The sequence below is a fragment of the Notothenia rossii genome (genome assembly GCF_949606895.1).
Source record: "Notothenia rossii genome assembly, chromosome: 9".
NCBI lineage: Eukaryota > Metazoa > Chordata > Actinopteri > Perciformes > Nototheniidae > Notothenia > Notothenia rossii.
The window spans coordinates 1,961,831-1,979,806 of record NC_136907.1 but is presented as its reverse complement, the minus strand read 5'-3'; the positions used below and the strand labels follow the sequence as shown (position 1 = coordinate 1,979,806).

The 17,976-nt window shown below is 40.3% G+C and overlaps 2 protein-coding genes across 2 annotated transcripts in view; one reads left to right on the top strand and one right to left on the bottom strand.

Annotated features, from left to right (window-relative positions):
* The window catches only part of LOC307019049 (uncharacterized protein), a 189,984-nt gene that overhangs the window by 41,887 nt on the left and 130,121 nt on the right, over nucleotides 1–17,976 (top strand). The window lies entirely within an intron of this gene.
* LOC307018408 (glutamate receptor 1-like) overlaps nucleotides 11,047–17,976 on the bottom strand; it is a gene marked incomplete at its 5' end in the record, with an annotated part of 61,567 nt that continues 54,637 nt past the window's right edge. Inside the window, 2 exons of the mRNA XM_079648639.1 lie at nucleotides 11,047–13,086; nucleotides 15,427–15,561. Coding sequence (XP_079504765.1) covers nucleotides 12,847–13,086; nucleotides 15,427–15,561 — 375 coding nt within the window. The 3' untranslated portion in view covers nucleotides 11,047–12,846. The remainder of the gene's footprint in view (nucleotides 13,087–15,426; nucleotides 15,562–17,976) is intronic.

Genomic DNA, 17,976 nt, shown 5'->3' with positions numbered 1-17,976 from the left:
GTTCAGGTGTGTATCAGTATGTCGTGTCTCTACTTTAAAGAGTCCTCTCCTGCTGATGTTCAGGTGTATATCAGTATGTAGTGTCTCTACTTTAAAGAGTCCTCTCCTGCTGATGTTCAGGTGTATATCTGTACGTAGTGTCTCTACTTTAAAGAGTCCTCTCCTGCTGATGTTCAGGTGTATATCAGTATGTAGTGTCTCTACTTTAAAGAGTCCTCTCCTGCTGATGTTCAGGTGTATATCAGTATGTAGTGTCTCTACTTTAAAGAGTCCTCTCCTGCTGATGTTCAGGTGTATCAGTATGTAGTGTCTCTACTTTAAAGAGTCCTCTCCTGCTGATGTTCAGGTGTATATCAGTATGTAGTGTCTCTACTTTAAAGAGTCCTCTGCTGCTGATGTTCAGGTGTATATCAGTATGTAGTGTCTCTACTTTAAAGAGTCCTCTCCTGCTGATGTTCAGGTGTATATCAGTATGTAGTGTCTCTACTTTAAAGAGTCCTCTCCTGCTGATGTTCAGGTGTATATCAGTATGTAGTGTCTCTACTTTAAAGAGTCCTCTCCTGCTTATGTTCAGGTGTATATCTGTACGTAGTGTCTCTACTTTAAAGAGTCCTCTCCTGCTGATGTTCAGGTGTATATCAGTATGTAGTGTCTCTACTTTAAAGAGTCCTCTCCTGCTTATGTTCAGGTGTATATCTGTACGTAGTGTCTCTACTTTAAAGAGTCCTCTCCTGCTGATGTTCAGGTGTATATCAGTATGTAGTGTCTCTACTTTAAAGAGTCCTCTCCTGCTGATGTTCAGGTGTATATCAGTATGTAGTGTCTCTACTTTAAAGAGTCCTCTCCTGCTGATGTTCAGGTGTGTATCAGTATGTCGTGTCTCTACTTTAAAGAGTCCTCTCCTGCTGATGTTCAGGTGTATATCAGTATGTAGTGTCTCTACTTTAAAGAGTCCTCTCCTGCTGATGTTCAGGTGTATATCTGTACGTAGTGTCTCTACTTTAAAGAGTCCTCTCCTGCTGATGTTCAGGTGTATATCAGTATGTAGTGTCTCTACTTTAAAGAGTCCTCTCCTGCTGATGTTCAGGTGTATATCAGTATGTAGTGTCTCTACTTTAAAGAGTCCTCTCCTGCTGATGTTCAGGTGTATCAGTATGTAGTGTCTCTACTTTAAAGAGTCCTCTCCTGCTGATGTTCAGGTGTATATCAGTATGTAGTGTCTCTACTTTAAAGAGTCCTCTCCTGCTGATGTTCAGGTGTATATCAGTATGTAGTGTCTCTACTTTAAAGAGTCCTCTCCTGCTGATGTTCAGGTGTGTATCAGTATGTCGTGTCTCTACTTTAAAGAGTCCTCTCCTGCTGATGTTCAGGTGTATATCAGTATGTAGTGTCTCTACTTTAAAGAGTCCTCTCCTGCTGATGTTCAGGTGTATATCTGTACGTAGTGTCTCTACTTTAAAGAGTCCTCTCCTGCTGATGTTCAGGTGTATATCAGTATGTAGTGTCTCTACTTTAAAGAGTCCTCTCCTGCTGATGTTCAGGTGTATATCAGTATGTAGTGTCTCTACTTTAAAGAGTCCTCTCCTGCTGATGTTCAGGTGTATCAGTATGTAGTGTCTCTACTTTAAAGAGTCCTCTCCTGCTGATGTTCAGGTGTATATCAGTATGTAGTGTCTCTACTTTAAAGAGTCCTCTGCTGCTGATGTTCAGGTGTATATCAGTATGTAGTGTCTCTACTTTAAAGAGTCCTCTCCTGCTGATGTTCAGGTGTATATCAGTATGTAGTGTCTCTACTTTAAAGAGTCCTCTCCTGCTGATGTTCAGGTGTATATCAGTATGTAGTGTCTCTACTTTAAAGAGTCCTCTCCTGCTTATGTTCAGGTGTATATCTGTACGTAGTGTCTCTACTTTAAAGAGTCCTCTCCTGCTGATGTTCAGGTGTATATCAGTATGTAGTGTCTCTACTTTAAAGAGTCCTCTCCTGCTTATGTTCAGGTGTATATCTGTACGTAGTGTCTCTACTTTAAAGAGTCCTCTCCTGCTGATGTTCAGGTGTATATCAGTATGTAGTGTCTCTACTTTAAAGAGTCCTCTCCTGCTGATGTTCAGGTGTATATCAGTATGTAGTGTCTCTACTTTAAAGAGTCCTCTCCTGCTGATGTTCAGGTGTGTATCAGTATGTCGTGTCTCTACTTTAAAGAGTCCTCTCCTGCTGATGTTCAGGTGTATATCAGTATGTAGTGTCTCTACTTTAAAGAGTCCTCTCCTGCTGATGTTCAGGTGTATATCTGTACGTAGTGTCTCTACTTTAAAGAGTCCTCTCCTGCTGATGTTCAGGTGTATATCAGTATGTAGTGTCTCTACTTTAAAGAGTCCTCTCCTGCTGATGTTCAGGTGTATATCAGTATGTAGTGTCTCTACTTTAAAGAGTCCTCTCCTGCTGATGTTCAGGTGTATCAGTATGTAGTGTCTCTACTTTAAAGAGTCCTCTCCTGCTGATGTTCAGGTGTATATCAGTATGTAGTGTCTCTACTTTAAAGAGTCCTCTCCTGCTGATGTTCAGGTGTATATCAGTATGTAGTGTCTCTACTTTAAAGAGTCCTCTCCTGCTGATGTTCAGGTGTGTATCAGTATGTCGTGTCTCTACTTTAAAGAGTCCTCTCCTGCTGATGTTCAGGTGTATATCAGTATGTAGTGTCTCTACTTTAAAGAGTCCTCTCCTGCTGATGTTCAGGTATATATCTGTACGTAGTGTCTCTACTTTAAAGAGTCCTCTCCTGCTGATGTTCAGGTGTATATCAGTATGTAGTGTCTCTACTTTAAAGAGTCCTCTCCTGCTGATGTTCAGGTGTATCAGTATGTAGTGTCTCTACTTTAAAGAGTCCTCTCCTGCTGATGTTCAGGTGTATATCAGTATGTAGTGTCTCTACTTTAAAGAGTCCTCTGCTGCTGATGTTCAGGTGTATATCAGTATGTAGTGTCTCTACTTTAAAGAGTCCTCTCCTGCTGATGTTCAGGTGTATCAGTATGTAGTGTCTCTACTTTAAAGAGTCCTCTCCTGCTGATGTTCAGGTGTATATCAGTATGTAGTGTCTCTACTTTAAAGAGTCCTCTGCTGCTGATGTTCAGGTGTATATCAGTATGTAGTGTCTCTACTTTAAAGAGTCCTCTCCTGCTGATGTTCAGGTGTATATCAGTATGTAGTGTCTCTACTTTAAAGAGTCCTCTGCTGCTGATGTTCAGGTGTATATCAGTATGTAGTGTCTCTATGCTTTAATGTTAAAAAACAACCACTATAACTCTGTTTATGATGGAATAACTTCTTTAACATCAAACTGAAAATAAGTATTTGTTATGAATTTCCTGTGAAATATTGAGTAAAAAGAGTGACGCAGGTTTTCCTCCCCATGATGGTCAGCTCCAATAATGGCAGTTATTATAACGGCTATAATCGCAGCTCTATCTGCGGCGGCTGATAACGAGTCTCTCTCAACCAAAGGACCTTAATTACATCCTGCACACTTTGATTGGTTTTCCCTAATTCCCTGACAGCCAATCGGCTCCTCTCGTGATTGACGGTCACTTTAAACTCCATAATCCTCTCTGAGAGCGTGAACTCCTTCTTCCTGTTAGTCTCTTCTTATCTGACAGTTTTCAACAGATGTGTTCTGCATAAATCCTCCGTAAATCGTCCGTCATGTGAGATATTTATAATCCCTCGATACAAAGCGGAGCTCATCACTTATATGCGAGTGGTTGATTAACATTAATGTGGTTATGTAAGTGTGTACTGTGAAGTTACATATGATTTCTGCTTCTCTGTGTTCCTCCCACACAGAATAACATGGGCTGTGAAACATGTCAGTAATGTGTATTAAAAGAGGAATGAGTTGCTGTATTTAATGTGTAAATGAATCGTTGGAAACTCAATTTTTAAGGAAATAAAAGAGAAGATTTTGCTCTAAAAATATCTTTATAACTATGGAAGATATAAACCAACACAAATAACTGAATTTGTTATCCACCCACCCAAATTCAACTTTCTTTTTCCATTTTTATTGTTTTCAAATCTCATGTATACATGCTTTTTTTAAATAGCAAGCTACGGAGACCAACAGGTGCAAACGTGTTCCACGTAAAGAAACATCTCCAGCAACACATGCAGCATTTAGAGAACATTCAGCAACTTGAGTAGACATGCGCAGCGTTTACTAAAAGCTGCAGAAACCAAACGCTGAAGAAGCTCAAACACAACGGAGAGCAGGGGACACTAAAGAAGGACGCACACAGCTGGGAGACCAGGGGACACTAAAGAGTGACGCACACAGCTGGGAGACCAGGGGACACTAAAGAGTGACGCACGCAGATGGGAGACCTGGGGACACTAAAGAGTGACGCACACAGCTGGGAGACCGGGGGACACTAAAGAGTGACGCACACAGCTGGGAGACCAGGGGACACTAAAGAGTGACGCACACAGCTGGGAGACCAGGGGACACTAAAGAGTGAGGCACACAGCTGGGAGACCATGGGACACTAAAGAGTGAGGCACACAGCTGGGAGACCAGGGGACACTAAAGAGTGAGGCACACAGCTGGGAGACCAGGGGACACTAAAGAGTGACGCACACAGCTGGGAGACCTGGGGACACTAAAGAGTGACGCACACATCTGGGAGACCATGGGACACTAAAGAGTGACGCACACAGCTGGGAGACCAGGGGACACTAAAGAGTGACGCACACAGCTGGGAGACCAGGGGACACTAAAGAGTGACGCACACAGCTGGGAGACCATGGGACACTAAAGAGTGACGCACACAGCTGGGAGACCAGGGGACACTAAAGAGTGAGGCACACATCTGGGAGACCAGGGGACACTAAAGAGAGACGCACACAGCTGGAGACCAGGGGACACTAAAGAGTGATACACACAGCTGGGAGACCAGGGGACACTAAAGAGTGACGCACACAGCTGGGAGACCAGGGGACACTAAAGAGTGACGCACACAGCTGGGAGACCAGGGAACACTAAAGAGTGACGCACGCAGATGGGAGACCTGGGGACACTAAAGAGTGACGCACACAGCTGGGAGACCAGGGGACACTAAAGAGTGAAGCACACAGCTGGAGACCAGGGGACACTAAAGAGTGACGCACACAGCTGGGAGACCAGGGGACACTAAAGAGTGACGCACACAGCTGGGAGACCAGGGGACACTAAAGAGTGATGCACACAGCTGGGAGACCAGGGGACACTAAAGAGTGACGCACACAGCTGGGAGACCAGGGGACACTAAAGAGTGACGCACACAGCTGGGAGACCAGGGGACACTAAAGAGTGATGCACACAGCTGGGAGACCAGGGGACACTAAAGAGTGACGCACACAGCTGGGAGACCAGGGGACACTAAAGAGTGACGCACACAGCTGGGAGACCAGGGGACACTAAAGAGTGACGCACACAGCTGGGACCGGAGACGTTCAGGATTATAAAGCTGAACAACTGTCTCAGAGTTAGTCGTCTCTTAACTGTCAGTCTTTGTCAGTATATCTGAAATGACTATTAGCTACGCTAGCCTGCTAGCTTACAGCAGATCTGCAGTAACACCTCCCCCTCTTCCTCCTCCTCTTCCTCTTCCTCCTCCTCATCCTCATCTCCCCTGTTCTTCTGGAAGTTTCCACATGGGCGAGCAGTGGATGTTAATAGTCCACAAACACTGTAATCAGGGTCTTTTCTGGGTCTAATTGTCAGATTTGTTTGGACCCCGTCTGTCGTCCCCCTCAGCCGTAGGAGTAATGAGGTGTTACGTGATATGATGTCCCCCTCCGGACACCACAACATTAAAGAAAAGGTCCTGGGAGCAGAAGCTAATGGACAGAAACGCAGATGTAAGGCATAAAGACGATCGGGGGGTTTGAGTCCAGAGAGAATCGAGCAGAGAGTAGACTTTGTTCCAGGACAAAGATCGATGAAGCAAAAAGGAACAGAACGTTGAAAGAGCCGACTCCTTTTACTAAACTCTATATTATGAGACACATTCTTTTCAAAGCCTCCTGTTCGTCAGTAACTTTAGAAACTTTCTACACCTGCAGGTAAAGAGGAGAAAGTGAACCTCTTCAAATGGTATCATTTTTCATGTCTCTTCTACATCAACATGTGTCCCCTCTTCTTCATGTCCCTTCTACATCAACATGTGTCCCCTCTTCTTCATGTCTCTTCTACATCAACATGTGTCCCCTCTTCTTCATGTCTCTTCTACATCAACATGTGTCCCCTTTTCTCCATGTCTCTTCTACATCAACATGTGTCCCCTCTTCTCCATGTCTCTTCTACATCAACATGTGTCCCCTCTTCTTCATGTCTCTTCTACATCAACATGTGTCCCCTTTTCTTCATGTCTCTTCTACATCAATATGTGTCCCCTTTTCTTCATGTCTCTTCTACATCAACATGTGTCCCCTTTTCTTCATGTCTCTTCTACATCAACATGTGTCCCCTCTTCTTCATGTGTCTTCTACATCAACATGTGTCCCCTCTTCTCCATGTCTCTTCTACATCACCATTTGTCCCCTTTTCTTCATGTCTCTTCTCCATCAACATGTGTCCCTTCTTCTCCATGTCTCTTCTCCATCACCATGTGTCCCCTCTTCTTCATGTCTCTTCTACATCACCATGTGTCCCCTTTTCTTCATGTCTCTTCTACATCAACATGTGTCTCCTTTTCTTCATGTCTCTTCTTCATCAACATGTGTCCCCTCTTCTCCATGTCTCTTCTACATCACCATGTGTCCCCTCTTCTTCATGTCTCTCCTACATCAACATGTGTCCCCTCTTCTTCATGTCTCTTCTACATCAACATGTGTCCCCTCTTCTTCATGTCTCTTCTACATCAACATGTGTCCCCTCTTCTTCATGTCTCTTCTACATCAACATGTGTCCCCTCTTCTTCATGTCTCTTCCACATCAACATGTGTCCCCTCTTCTTCATGTCTCTTCCACATCAACATGTGTCCCCTCTTCTTCATGTCTCTTCTACATCAACATGTGTCCCCTCTTCTCCATGTCTCTTCTACATCAACATGTGTCCCCTCTTCTTCATGTCTCTTCTACATCAACATGTGTCCCCTCTTCTTCATGTCTCTTCTACATCAACATGTGTCCCCTCTTCTTCATGTCTCTTCTACATCAACATGTGTCCCCTCTTCTCCATGTCTCTTCTACATCAACATGTGTCCCCTCTTCTCCATGTCTCTTTTACATCAACATGTGTCCCCTCTTCTTCATGTCTCTTCTACATCAACATGTGTCCCCTCTTCTTCATGTCTCTTCTACATCAACATGTGTCCCCTCTTCTTCATGTCTCTTCTACATCAACATGTGTCCCCTCTTCTCCATGTCTCTTCTCCATCAACATGTGTCCCCTCTTCTCCATGTCTCTTCTACATCAACATGTGTCCCCTCTTCTCCATGTCTCTTCTCTATCAACATGTGTCCCCTCTTCTCCATGTCTCTTCTACATCAACATGTGTCCCCTCTTCTTCATGTCTCTTCTACATCAACATGTGTCCCCTTTTCTCCATGTCTCTTCTACATCAACATGTGTCCCCTCTTGTCCATGTCTCTTCTACATCAACATGTGTCCCCTCTGTGGAAAGAGACTCTGAAAGTTTCAGGAACAAAGATTCTCTCTCTTTTTGAGCTGATCAGATTTTGGTCCATTTTGTCAATTTCTGAAGTCTTTTTTTGAAGACCTTCCTTTTGTAAAATTTGTTGTTAAAAAGATCCCAGAATGCCTTGTTTTATGTTGTAAAAAGTATGTAATAAACGTCACAGTATTGTCTGTTGTACATTAGCTGCCTCTCATCTCAACCCCAGAGTCTCTGTTTGGCTTCAGATTCCCCGTCAGTCGGATTTGGAAGAGATGCTCATCAGAAACGTCTCCCGCTGTCAGATGTCGTCACGCTGAGTTTTATATTGACGTCTTTACATCTCCTATAAAGAGTCACTTCTGCCAGTTGGTCATGCCAGATAATTAAAGTGGATATCAGTCTCTTTTATCCGACAGCTGTGCCGTCACTCTGAGAAGATTTTGTTCACTATCAAGAGACGTGAAATAAAGAGAGTTAATGCGTCTCCCGTCCAGCTGGAAATAGGAGATAAATCTGATTTAACTTCCTGGTGTCAGAGTATCAACACATTATTACATAACATGACGGAGGAGAAGGATATTAAAGACACCGCTGAGGGAATATCTCAGAGACAATGCTGGGGGAAGTCAGGCTGGAAATCAACATTTTTCACAAGGAAATGTAAGAAATATATACATGCCTTTTTACAGTAGTTAAAGTTTGAGGTTATTTTGTACGACATACTGCATTGTGATTTGTATGACTTACAAAATCATATTATAGTACGTTGTCCAAGATAACCTTAAATATGTAATCGTATAGTATGTATACATATATATAAATGGGCAAATTGTAGTATGTTGTTAAAATACCGTAACATGTCATATTATAATATGTCGAAAGAAATATCTTAAAAACAGTCATAGTATTTTGTAAAAAATTACATAAAAATGTCATTGTATGTCCTTACAATTTCATCAAATGTCTTAATAAATCAGTAAATACATGATTGTAATAAATATCATGTAAAATGTGGAATATTTTGAGATAGAAAATTACAAAAATGTATTTTGAAAGAAATATCATGAATAAATGTCATAAAAAATGTCCCTGTTATCCTCTTAAGCCCCACGGACCCGGTTACGGGCCGAAATTGCGTCATTTGCAGGAAACAACGTCTAAGGAACCTTAATATTTAATAAACTATGAATATTTTATGTCCATATAACGGGAAAAAAATAATTGATCTTTTTCATATTTTTTTCAAAAAATACTGAAAATGCTAACACTGACCCTCTGAATTAGCCCCGAGCGAAAAATGCTAACCTATTACTGCACCGAAAAACACTCCTAGCACCCTTAATACTTATCCTAGCTGCACATCCAACATATTGTTTATGATCGTAAGGAGACACAGAATCTATTGGTACCCACCGCAACGCTCAAAGATTACAAATTCACGGAAAACATAACGAAAACCTACATCAAAACATGTGGCGCTAGGTAGCCAAAAATGCTAACATGGCTTCCCTTGGTCTTTGTCTGGTCAAAACTGGTCTTCAATGGCATTAAAACGATAAAAACGATAGTGTAGTTAATCCATAGGTTAATCCAATGTGTCTGTGTCCCTTTGAAATGTTCTGATAATCCATAAGCAATAAAACTGCTTTTCCGTTTCCAGATATCAGAGCAGGGATATTCCTACGCTCTGCAGAGAGATTGCCAGCAACATAACATGAGAGTCTATGGGACGATTTCCCTTCGATTCTATTGGCTCAAACGGTCAGGAAGAGATGTCACATGTCAAAATCGAGCAAGGGGGGCCAGAGATATGGAAAATCCACCCAAATGACCCCAGAAGAGGTTTATAAAAGGTCAATTATCACTTGTTTTGCATCAATCTTGATACAGGGTACTTATTATCTGTTGTACTTTGGATTCCTAAAGCTTTTAGTCTACTAACCCATCATCCAAGGTTAGTTTTCACTATAAGTACAACATATTCTTTGGACGGACACTATAATATACAGTTTTTTACCATGTTCAATCTGAATTTTCTTTAAAATAAAAAAACTTCTATATTCATTCTGACTTTTTTACATCCAACTCACAGGTTTATCATTACTTTGAGAAGGGAAGATGTGAAGCTGACAATTGAGCGGCCCGACCAAGCAAGGAGGCAGAGGCAGAACGTCCAAAAATACAACCCGGTGTGGGCATTTATTAAATCTTACACATATGATATGACACAGCCTCAATTTGCTGCTCCTGTGCGCACAGTCACCAGCCACCACACTACCAGCCTAACAAGAAAACAGCACCTAAATACACACACAGACTAATCAGCAATTAGACACAGGTGGGGGAGGGGGGGGGAGGAGACAACACAGGGCACCAGGTGCACACAATCAACAGCCACAGACATGGGGGAAGGCGAACACTTTTAACATAAAACCAGCAAACAGAGACAGACAAACTAAAACACAGACAGATACACAAACTACATACAAAACTACAGAATCCGTAACGGAGGCCGAGATCTATGGCCCCAGAGATCACCTCCGTTACAGAAGATATGGCCATTTGTTCTGGGAATGTAATCTTCGAGCCTGAAACCTGAAAAACAGGCTTGGGGCCTAACAGGATAAATACTACTCTGGTCTCCCATCTGTACTGCAGCTGCTCAGCCATAAAACCAATATTACTAGGCTAGTCCTTAAAATTGAAAGTGGGAAAGTCTAAGCTCCAACCCCCAGAATTCATTCTACAAATCAAGAAAACTCTCCTGGTGAATGTTTTCCTCAATCTGACAACATGTACCCCCCCCCCCCCCCCCCTCATCAACCTTGAAGTTTAGCCTCAGTTGCAGCTGCTGGTGTGGCAGCCCAGGTCGATGAGGGGGGGTACATGCTGTCAGATTGAGGCAAACATTCACCAGGAGAGTTTTCTTGACTAATAGAATGAATTCTGGGGGTTGGAGCTTAGACTTTCCCACTTTCAATTTTAAGGACCACCCTACTGAGGCTAAACTTCAAGGTCGATGAGGGAGGGGTAAATATTGTTGGAATTTACAATTTGGATAAAATAAATGATTTCAGGCAGCAGCACGTGAACACATCAGCAATGTGACACAGCAGCAGCATAGCGAGGCAGAGCAGCAGACCTGGCAGCTTAGATAGAGCGGCATGTTTAGGAGAATGTGATTGGTTGGTTGTGAGAGAGACGCGTCACGTGTTAATGTATCATGGTGCTCCAGTTGACTTCCTGAACTAGCTCGCAGGCTTTGCCCCATATTATAATATGTTGTAAAATGAATTATGAAGAATGTCAGAGTATAGTATGCCGTGGAGTAACTGAACCTTAGTTAGGGTTCATCCGAAGGAATATCTGAAACTACGAAAGACGACAAACTTGGATTTCATGTTCAGAGTTTTTATTAAATAGAGTAACTGATCTGAATGAAGTTAACAAATCAACAAGATAATAAACAGATAAATCAATACAAAATAACATTGTTCAGACAAAGTGTTTTTCATGAATCATTCGTATCATAAAATGTGAGCGTTTTATTCCTGATGTTCAGTTTCAGTATCAAAAGTGGAGCGAGCTGCAGAAAGAGCTTTCTATGACATTAAGAGGAAGTTTAAGATCAGCTGTAACATTCAAATCACAAAGCAGTAAAACGATATGAATTTACAGCTTCAGTCTCTATGGTGTGTTTTGTTTTAAATGTATTTTAGGAAACATGTGCGGTATTAAAATAGTATTTTAGGAATTAAAATACAGCAGATTTGACGTGTTTCATAGATTTTATTATCTTCATCTGTCACTGAAAATGATATTATATTCCTTTCTGCTGTTTGCAATTGGAATATTCATATTTTACGTTTTTTTATTGGAAGACGTTTCACGTATTTCTTATTTATAATTGATTTGAATGACCTCTGTTTAATTGGGTTTATGTTCACCCTGCTTTGTAAAGAGATGTTTTTTTAAATAAATAAAGCACACTGAAATTCCCCTGTGATTAAAATTAAAATAAAAGTCCTGTGACTACAAACAGTTTGACTATTGACCCAGGAATTTCAAATTACTTGCAGAAATGAATCATTAGTAATTATTTGTTGACTTCTGAGGAAACAGCTGCTTGTTGTCGTCATGCTGCTGCAGGAATAAAACATGTGCAGAAACTCAGCGTGGGACACACCCGTCTTTAAACTTATTATTATAATAATAATTCATATTATTAAAGAGGCAAACACTGATCAGATATCATCATCAGCAACATGTGTTTAGAAAGTTGAACATGCTCTTCTCGACAAAGTGCCGTGAACGTGTGAAGGATGAGGATATAGTCAATCAAATAACCCCCCCCCTCCTCCGGGTCCGTTATTGCAGAAAAGGAGGCTTTAAGACAGCGCTGTAGAAAAATAGTTCATTAAGCCCTCGTTAAGCAGGAGCTCGTGGTGTGTTCAGGTGCTCTCTGTTCATCAGAGTTTCAGGGAACACTCCTGCTGCCGCTGCAGAGACACCGTCTGTCCTCTCGTTACTCCCGTTACTCCCGTTACTCCCGTTACTCCCGTTACTCCCGTTACTGTCATCTCACTTTTATCTCTTCTCTAAAAACCTGGTGTTTCCTGCTTGGATGAAAATAGACAGCACTCAGTTTAAAGAACCTGAATGCATGTTTGACTTTAATATATATACTGCTGTTGGATATCTTAAAGTATAATTATATAAAATAATTTATTTACGAGTGGATTTATATGTTGTATTAGTTAATAATCTGAATCTGTAAAAGCTGTCAGATATATTTAGAGGAGAAGGTAGCTTAAAATCAAGTAAATGTGTGCGCTGATGTGGAATTAGCTAAAAAAGATTGAACAGGATTGACAGAAATATTCAATATAATCTCATTAAAAAAATAAGTTTATTTCGACTAAAAATTTAAATATTTGCTTTTTCCTTTGAGTCAGATAATGCTCTGACTTTAACTCGAGTAAACGAGTGTCAAAGTGGAAGAGGTGGTAAAGTGTAAATAAAATAGACTTTTAACTTTCTTTAAACTAAGTGAGTCAGTGTGTTGCAGGACGTGAAGCTTTGGGGGAAACACCAGGTTTTTAGCGAACCCTAATCCAACCTTTACTACCCTTTTTTTCCTCACCCACAGGCAGACAGGCAGGAGCGTCTCGTCCAATCAGGAGCCTCCGTTAGGGTCACATGCCGGTGGAGGCCAGTCCCATGCCGGCAGCTTTCCCCATGCAGGGCACACCCTGAGCGCCGGACTTCGGGAAATCATGCGTCACAACGCGCCCGTTCTCTCCGGAGACTCCGCCCCCTCTTCCTCCCCCATAAGCCCCTCCCCCTCTTCCTCCCCCATAAGCCCCTCCCCCTCCTCCTCCTCCTCCTCCTCCTCCTCCCCCGAGGTTGGAGCTCAAGGCGGCATCGATGAGTTCCTGCAGGAAGAGAACATTTAAAGATTAACACGGAAACTCTTTATTGTTTTACTTCATAACAGTTTTTAAATAAGTTCTGCATCGAGTGCCGCAGAGACGCGTCCTAAAACCCGGAAGTAAACTCCTTCTGGTTCCTTCGACAAAAATGCAAACCAGTTTCTCCATAGGATTTTGGAAAACAGCTGGAAATAAGGTATGTGGTTGAAACACATTTAAGAGACGGATCACGTTTTGTTCAGCCGGATGATCTCCACATGTCTACCCGACTTTATCATTTTCTAATCATAAATCTAATCGATATATTTATGATTGATAGATTTATGATTAGAAAATGAATTGTCGGAGGAGCCCATGAAGCTTACTTCCAGGTTTTAGGACGCGTCACTGTGGCACTCCATTTGTTCTCTTCCAAACAAATACAGATGCAAATTTGAGAGTTACTTAAATGTTTAAAAATGCCAATAAAGTGCAGATTTCAATCCAAATTGAGTTTGAAGCACCTTCAAAGACCTCCATTAGCCAAACATCAACAACAACTATCTTGTTTAAAAACTGGTAGGGGTTTGAAAACCAATGCACGCAGCTTTCACATCACGCAGTAAACTTAAAAGTAATGCAGCCGACACCATCACCTGATGTTCATTTATGTTTGCTCTGTCGGGATGTTTTAGAGGACTACAAGCCACTGTAAGAACTGTCCTCTTCATCACTTTAAGAACAGTTGCCGCTGCCAAAGAAACATTTACATTTTACATAAACTTTGTAGAGCACATGCTGTGTGTGTGTGTGTGTGTGTGTGTGTGTGTGTGTGTGTGTGTGTGTGTGTGTGTGTGTGTGTGTGTGTGTGTGTGTGTGTGTGTGTGTGTGTGTGTGTGGCAACAGTGAAGTTGTTTTTGAGGGCGGCCTCTCCTCTGTGAGGTTAATGATGTGTATCCAGAGTTAATCTGCTGCAGCGCTGAGTGTTGGAAATAAATCCGTTAATTCACTTCCTGCTGCGCCTCCTGATTCCACCTCCGCAGCAGGAAGTGAGCGCAACACTCCTCGAGAGGTTTCATTATCATCACAGGTCTCCATGTGCTTTAAAACTAAAGGAGAGGAATTACAAGTCTTTGTCTGGATATGGATGTGCTTCAGTTGCCACTATTTACATAGTTATTAGCAACAATCGACACGGCTGTGACATGTCTCCAATGATGTTCAGAAAGCTCTTTATTCTTCTCATACAGCCTGTGCTGCAGCACCTCTTCTCACCTTCTGTCTGAAACCAGAGCACAGTCTGCTCTGATTGGTTAGCTGGCCTGCTCTGTTGTGATTGGTCAACAGCTTAGAGATGTCCCGCCCCTTTAGACTATTACGTACAATGTGTTGGAACACTAGCCAATAGGAGAGCGAGTGTTACATAGTGATGTCACTATGTTCCAGAAGTAAACAAAGGAGTCCAATGGAGGCGTGTCAGGTGGGAGGGGGGGAATTGTCAGACTTCATGTTATTATAAAGTAAAATCCCGCCCTCCACTTTATAACATAATACACTATAGTTTGCCATATTCCTAATATATGTCTTTTACCCACTTTGCAACTTTTTTTTTTCTTTTTTTTATGTTCACACCACCAGATACCAAAGCAGATTCCTTGTATGTGTAAACGTACCTGGCAATAACGATAAAGATAAGATGAGATAAGATAAATATAAGATAGGAAGTAGTTGATCCCAATTTGGGAAATGTTAGCGTTGCAGCAGCATAAAGACATGGCATTATACAATAACAATTAAAAGACTAGAAATAAACAAGAACGTAGAAAATACACATGTTGAGTTACAAAATGTACAATAACAAATATAAGGCAAGTTATTATATATACATAAGTATGTGAGGCATGGAATATTAAATATTAAATTGAATATAAATGAAGTGTCAGTGATTTTAGGTCCAAGAGAAGCTTTGGAGCAGAGAGTCCTCTCCAGCCCGAGGTGATTTGTTATAGAGTTATTGCAGTGGAATGTTTTCCTGTATCTGTCCTTGTGACTTTATTCTCATTCTAATAATTCATAATGCCCCTCAAACCATGCGTTTACTGCCACTATTAGAGCAGGAGAAGAAGAAGGAGAAGCCGGATGTAAACAAGTCTGCTCCGAAGTCTCTGGTTATGGCTAGAAAGGATCCGTCTTGTGTAAAACTCTCGCGAGAGTTTGCAAGTCACGTGGCTGAATGTTTACGTTTGGCATGCAGCCTTTCAGTTACAATCGTTAGCATCAGTGGGCCACAGCAAATGATGGTGAGAAGCTAAACTATCTATTGCGACTTGATTCTGATTCTGATAAGTCGTGTTGAGTTCTCACCTTCATCCGGCGGGACTCGATGCGGGACTTGTAGCAGAACTCGACCAGCGCCACCAGCATGGCGAGGCCCAGTCCTCCAATCAGGATGTAGAACACGCCGGCCACGTTGCTCAGACTGAGCGCGCTCGTCTTGTCCTATCAGAGCAGGGGTCGGGATCAGGGAGAGAGCCAATCAGGGTGCAGATAGAAATGACATCATCAAAATCCCCCCAAAGATAAAAACTAATACTAACTTTTCTAATAAAAATAAAACCCAAAATGATCTTTCAAAGGCTGTGATGAAGAGGCTTTAGAGACACGGATCGCTAAAGGGAAACTCCACTCATTTTACTTGATATTTTATTACATTCAAGTTATATACAATTATTAATCATCTTTCCTTGCAATATGATGACACCTTGGAGGTTCTTAAGCAACAACTACTGTACACATAATGTACATAATAATAACTATACACTACTCCTACTACTAATAATAATAATTAAATGTATTCTAGTGTTACTGACTACAATTCCCAAGGTGCACTTTAGCAAACAACATCCACTCACAGAGCTTTAAATTCTGTTAGGTGTGCTGCTAAATGCTCAACTCAATTATTTTTTTATTCCACGACAACATTTTTGGAGAGGCTCTTTGTCCGTGCAAACAGGAAGCAGAGACTCATGGGTAATGTAGTATTAAGATCAGTTTGTGAAGTGTGTGAATCATCTTTATTGCCTCAAATCACAGCCGTTGACAAACCATATATCTATTTCATACAAGCAACTTCATGCACAAAAATGCAAAGTGAGGGGAAACAAAGAAAAAAAACATATCAACTTTTACTGTTAATGTTTTGTCTTAAAGAAAAGTAACTTATCTACCAGTGGCCATTATTATCACAGTGTATAATACATACCTTCTGTCTAATCAATATATCAAAAAAACTAAAGTTAACTCTAAAATCCTTCTTTATAAACTGGGATTTTGTTGTTCTTTAGTTTCTGGTTGTTTTTCTGCATCATGCGTCACGTGTTGTTGTGGGCGGGACTTAGCCCCTCTCATCCAATAGCATGCAGCCTGTTCAATAAGAGGCGGATACAGCACTCAAGGTGGGCGGGGCCTCTCTTCAACAGGAAGTGATGGGGAGTTGGGGAGAACCTATCAGAGAGCTTTCCTCTCCAAACTGTCATGTTTAGCCTCAACCAATCAGGACTGTTAAATTATACTAACAGACGGTTCAAAGTCAGACTGAAATTCAACCTTTTTTTAATAATCAAGGCAGCTGAAAACACATTTCCAGAGCAAAGCTTTAATTACTTCTGTGGTAGTTTACTTTCTGTATTTAGTTTCTGTATTTACTTTCTGTAGTTACTTTCTGTAGTTTAATTTCTGTATTTACTTTCTGTAGTTTACTTTCTGTAGTTTAATTTCTGTATTTACTTTCTGTAGTTTAATTTCTGTATTTACTTTCTGTAGTTTACTTTCTGTAGTTTAATTTCTGTATTTAATTTCTGTATTTACTTTCTGTATTTACTTTCTGTAGTTTAATTTCTGTATTTAATTTCTGTAGTTTACTTTATGTATTTACTTTCTGTAGTTTAATTTCTGTAGTTTACTTTATGTATTTACTTTCTGTAGTTTACTTTATGTATTTACTTTCTGTAGTTTACTTTCTGTAGTTACTTTATGTAGTTTAATTTCTGTATTTACTTTCTGTAGTTTACTTTATGTATTTACTTTCTGTAGTTTACTTTCTGTAGTTACTTTATGTAGTTTACTTTATGTATTTACTTTCTGTAGTTTACTTTCTGTAGTTACTTTATGTAGTTTAATTTCTGTATTTACTTTCTGTAGTTACTTTATGTAGTTTAATTTCTGTATTTACTTTCTGTAGTTACTTTATGTAGTTTACTTTATGTATTTACTTTCTGTAGTTTACTTTCTGTAGTTACTTTATGTAGTTTAATTTCTGTATTTAATTTCTGTATTTACTTTCTGTAGTTTACTTTCTGTATTTTAATTTCTGTATTTACTTTCTGTATTTACTTTCTGTAGTTTAATTTCTGTATTTACTTTCTGTATTTACTTTATGTAGTTTACTTTATGTATTTACTTTCTGTATTTACTTTCTGTAGTTTAATTTCTGTATTTACTTTCTGTAGTTTACTTTCTGTATTTACTTTCTGTAGTTTACTTTCTGTAGTTTAATTTCTGTATTTACTTTCTGTATTTACTTTATGTAGTTTACTTTATGTATTTACTTTCTGTATTTACTTTCTGTAGTTTAATTTCTGTATTTACTTTCTGTAGTTTACTTTCTGTATTTACTTTCTGTAGTTTAATTTCTGTATTTACTTTCTGTAGTTTACTTTCTGTATTTACTTTCTGTAGTTACTTTATGTAGTTTAATTTCTGTATTTACTTTCTGTAGTTTAATTTCTGTATTTACTTTCTGTAGTTTACTTTCTGTAGTTTACTTTGTGTAGTATCATTTTTGGAAATTACTGATATTATTTACTTTTTGATAATTTACTTTCTAAAGGTTTCCTGTACATATCTTTTTTGTAT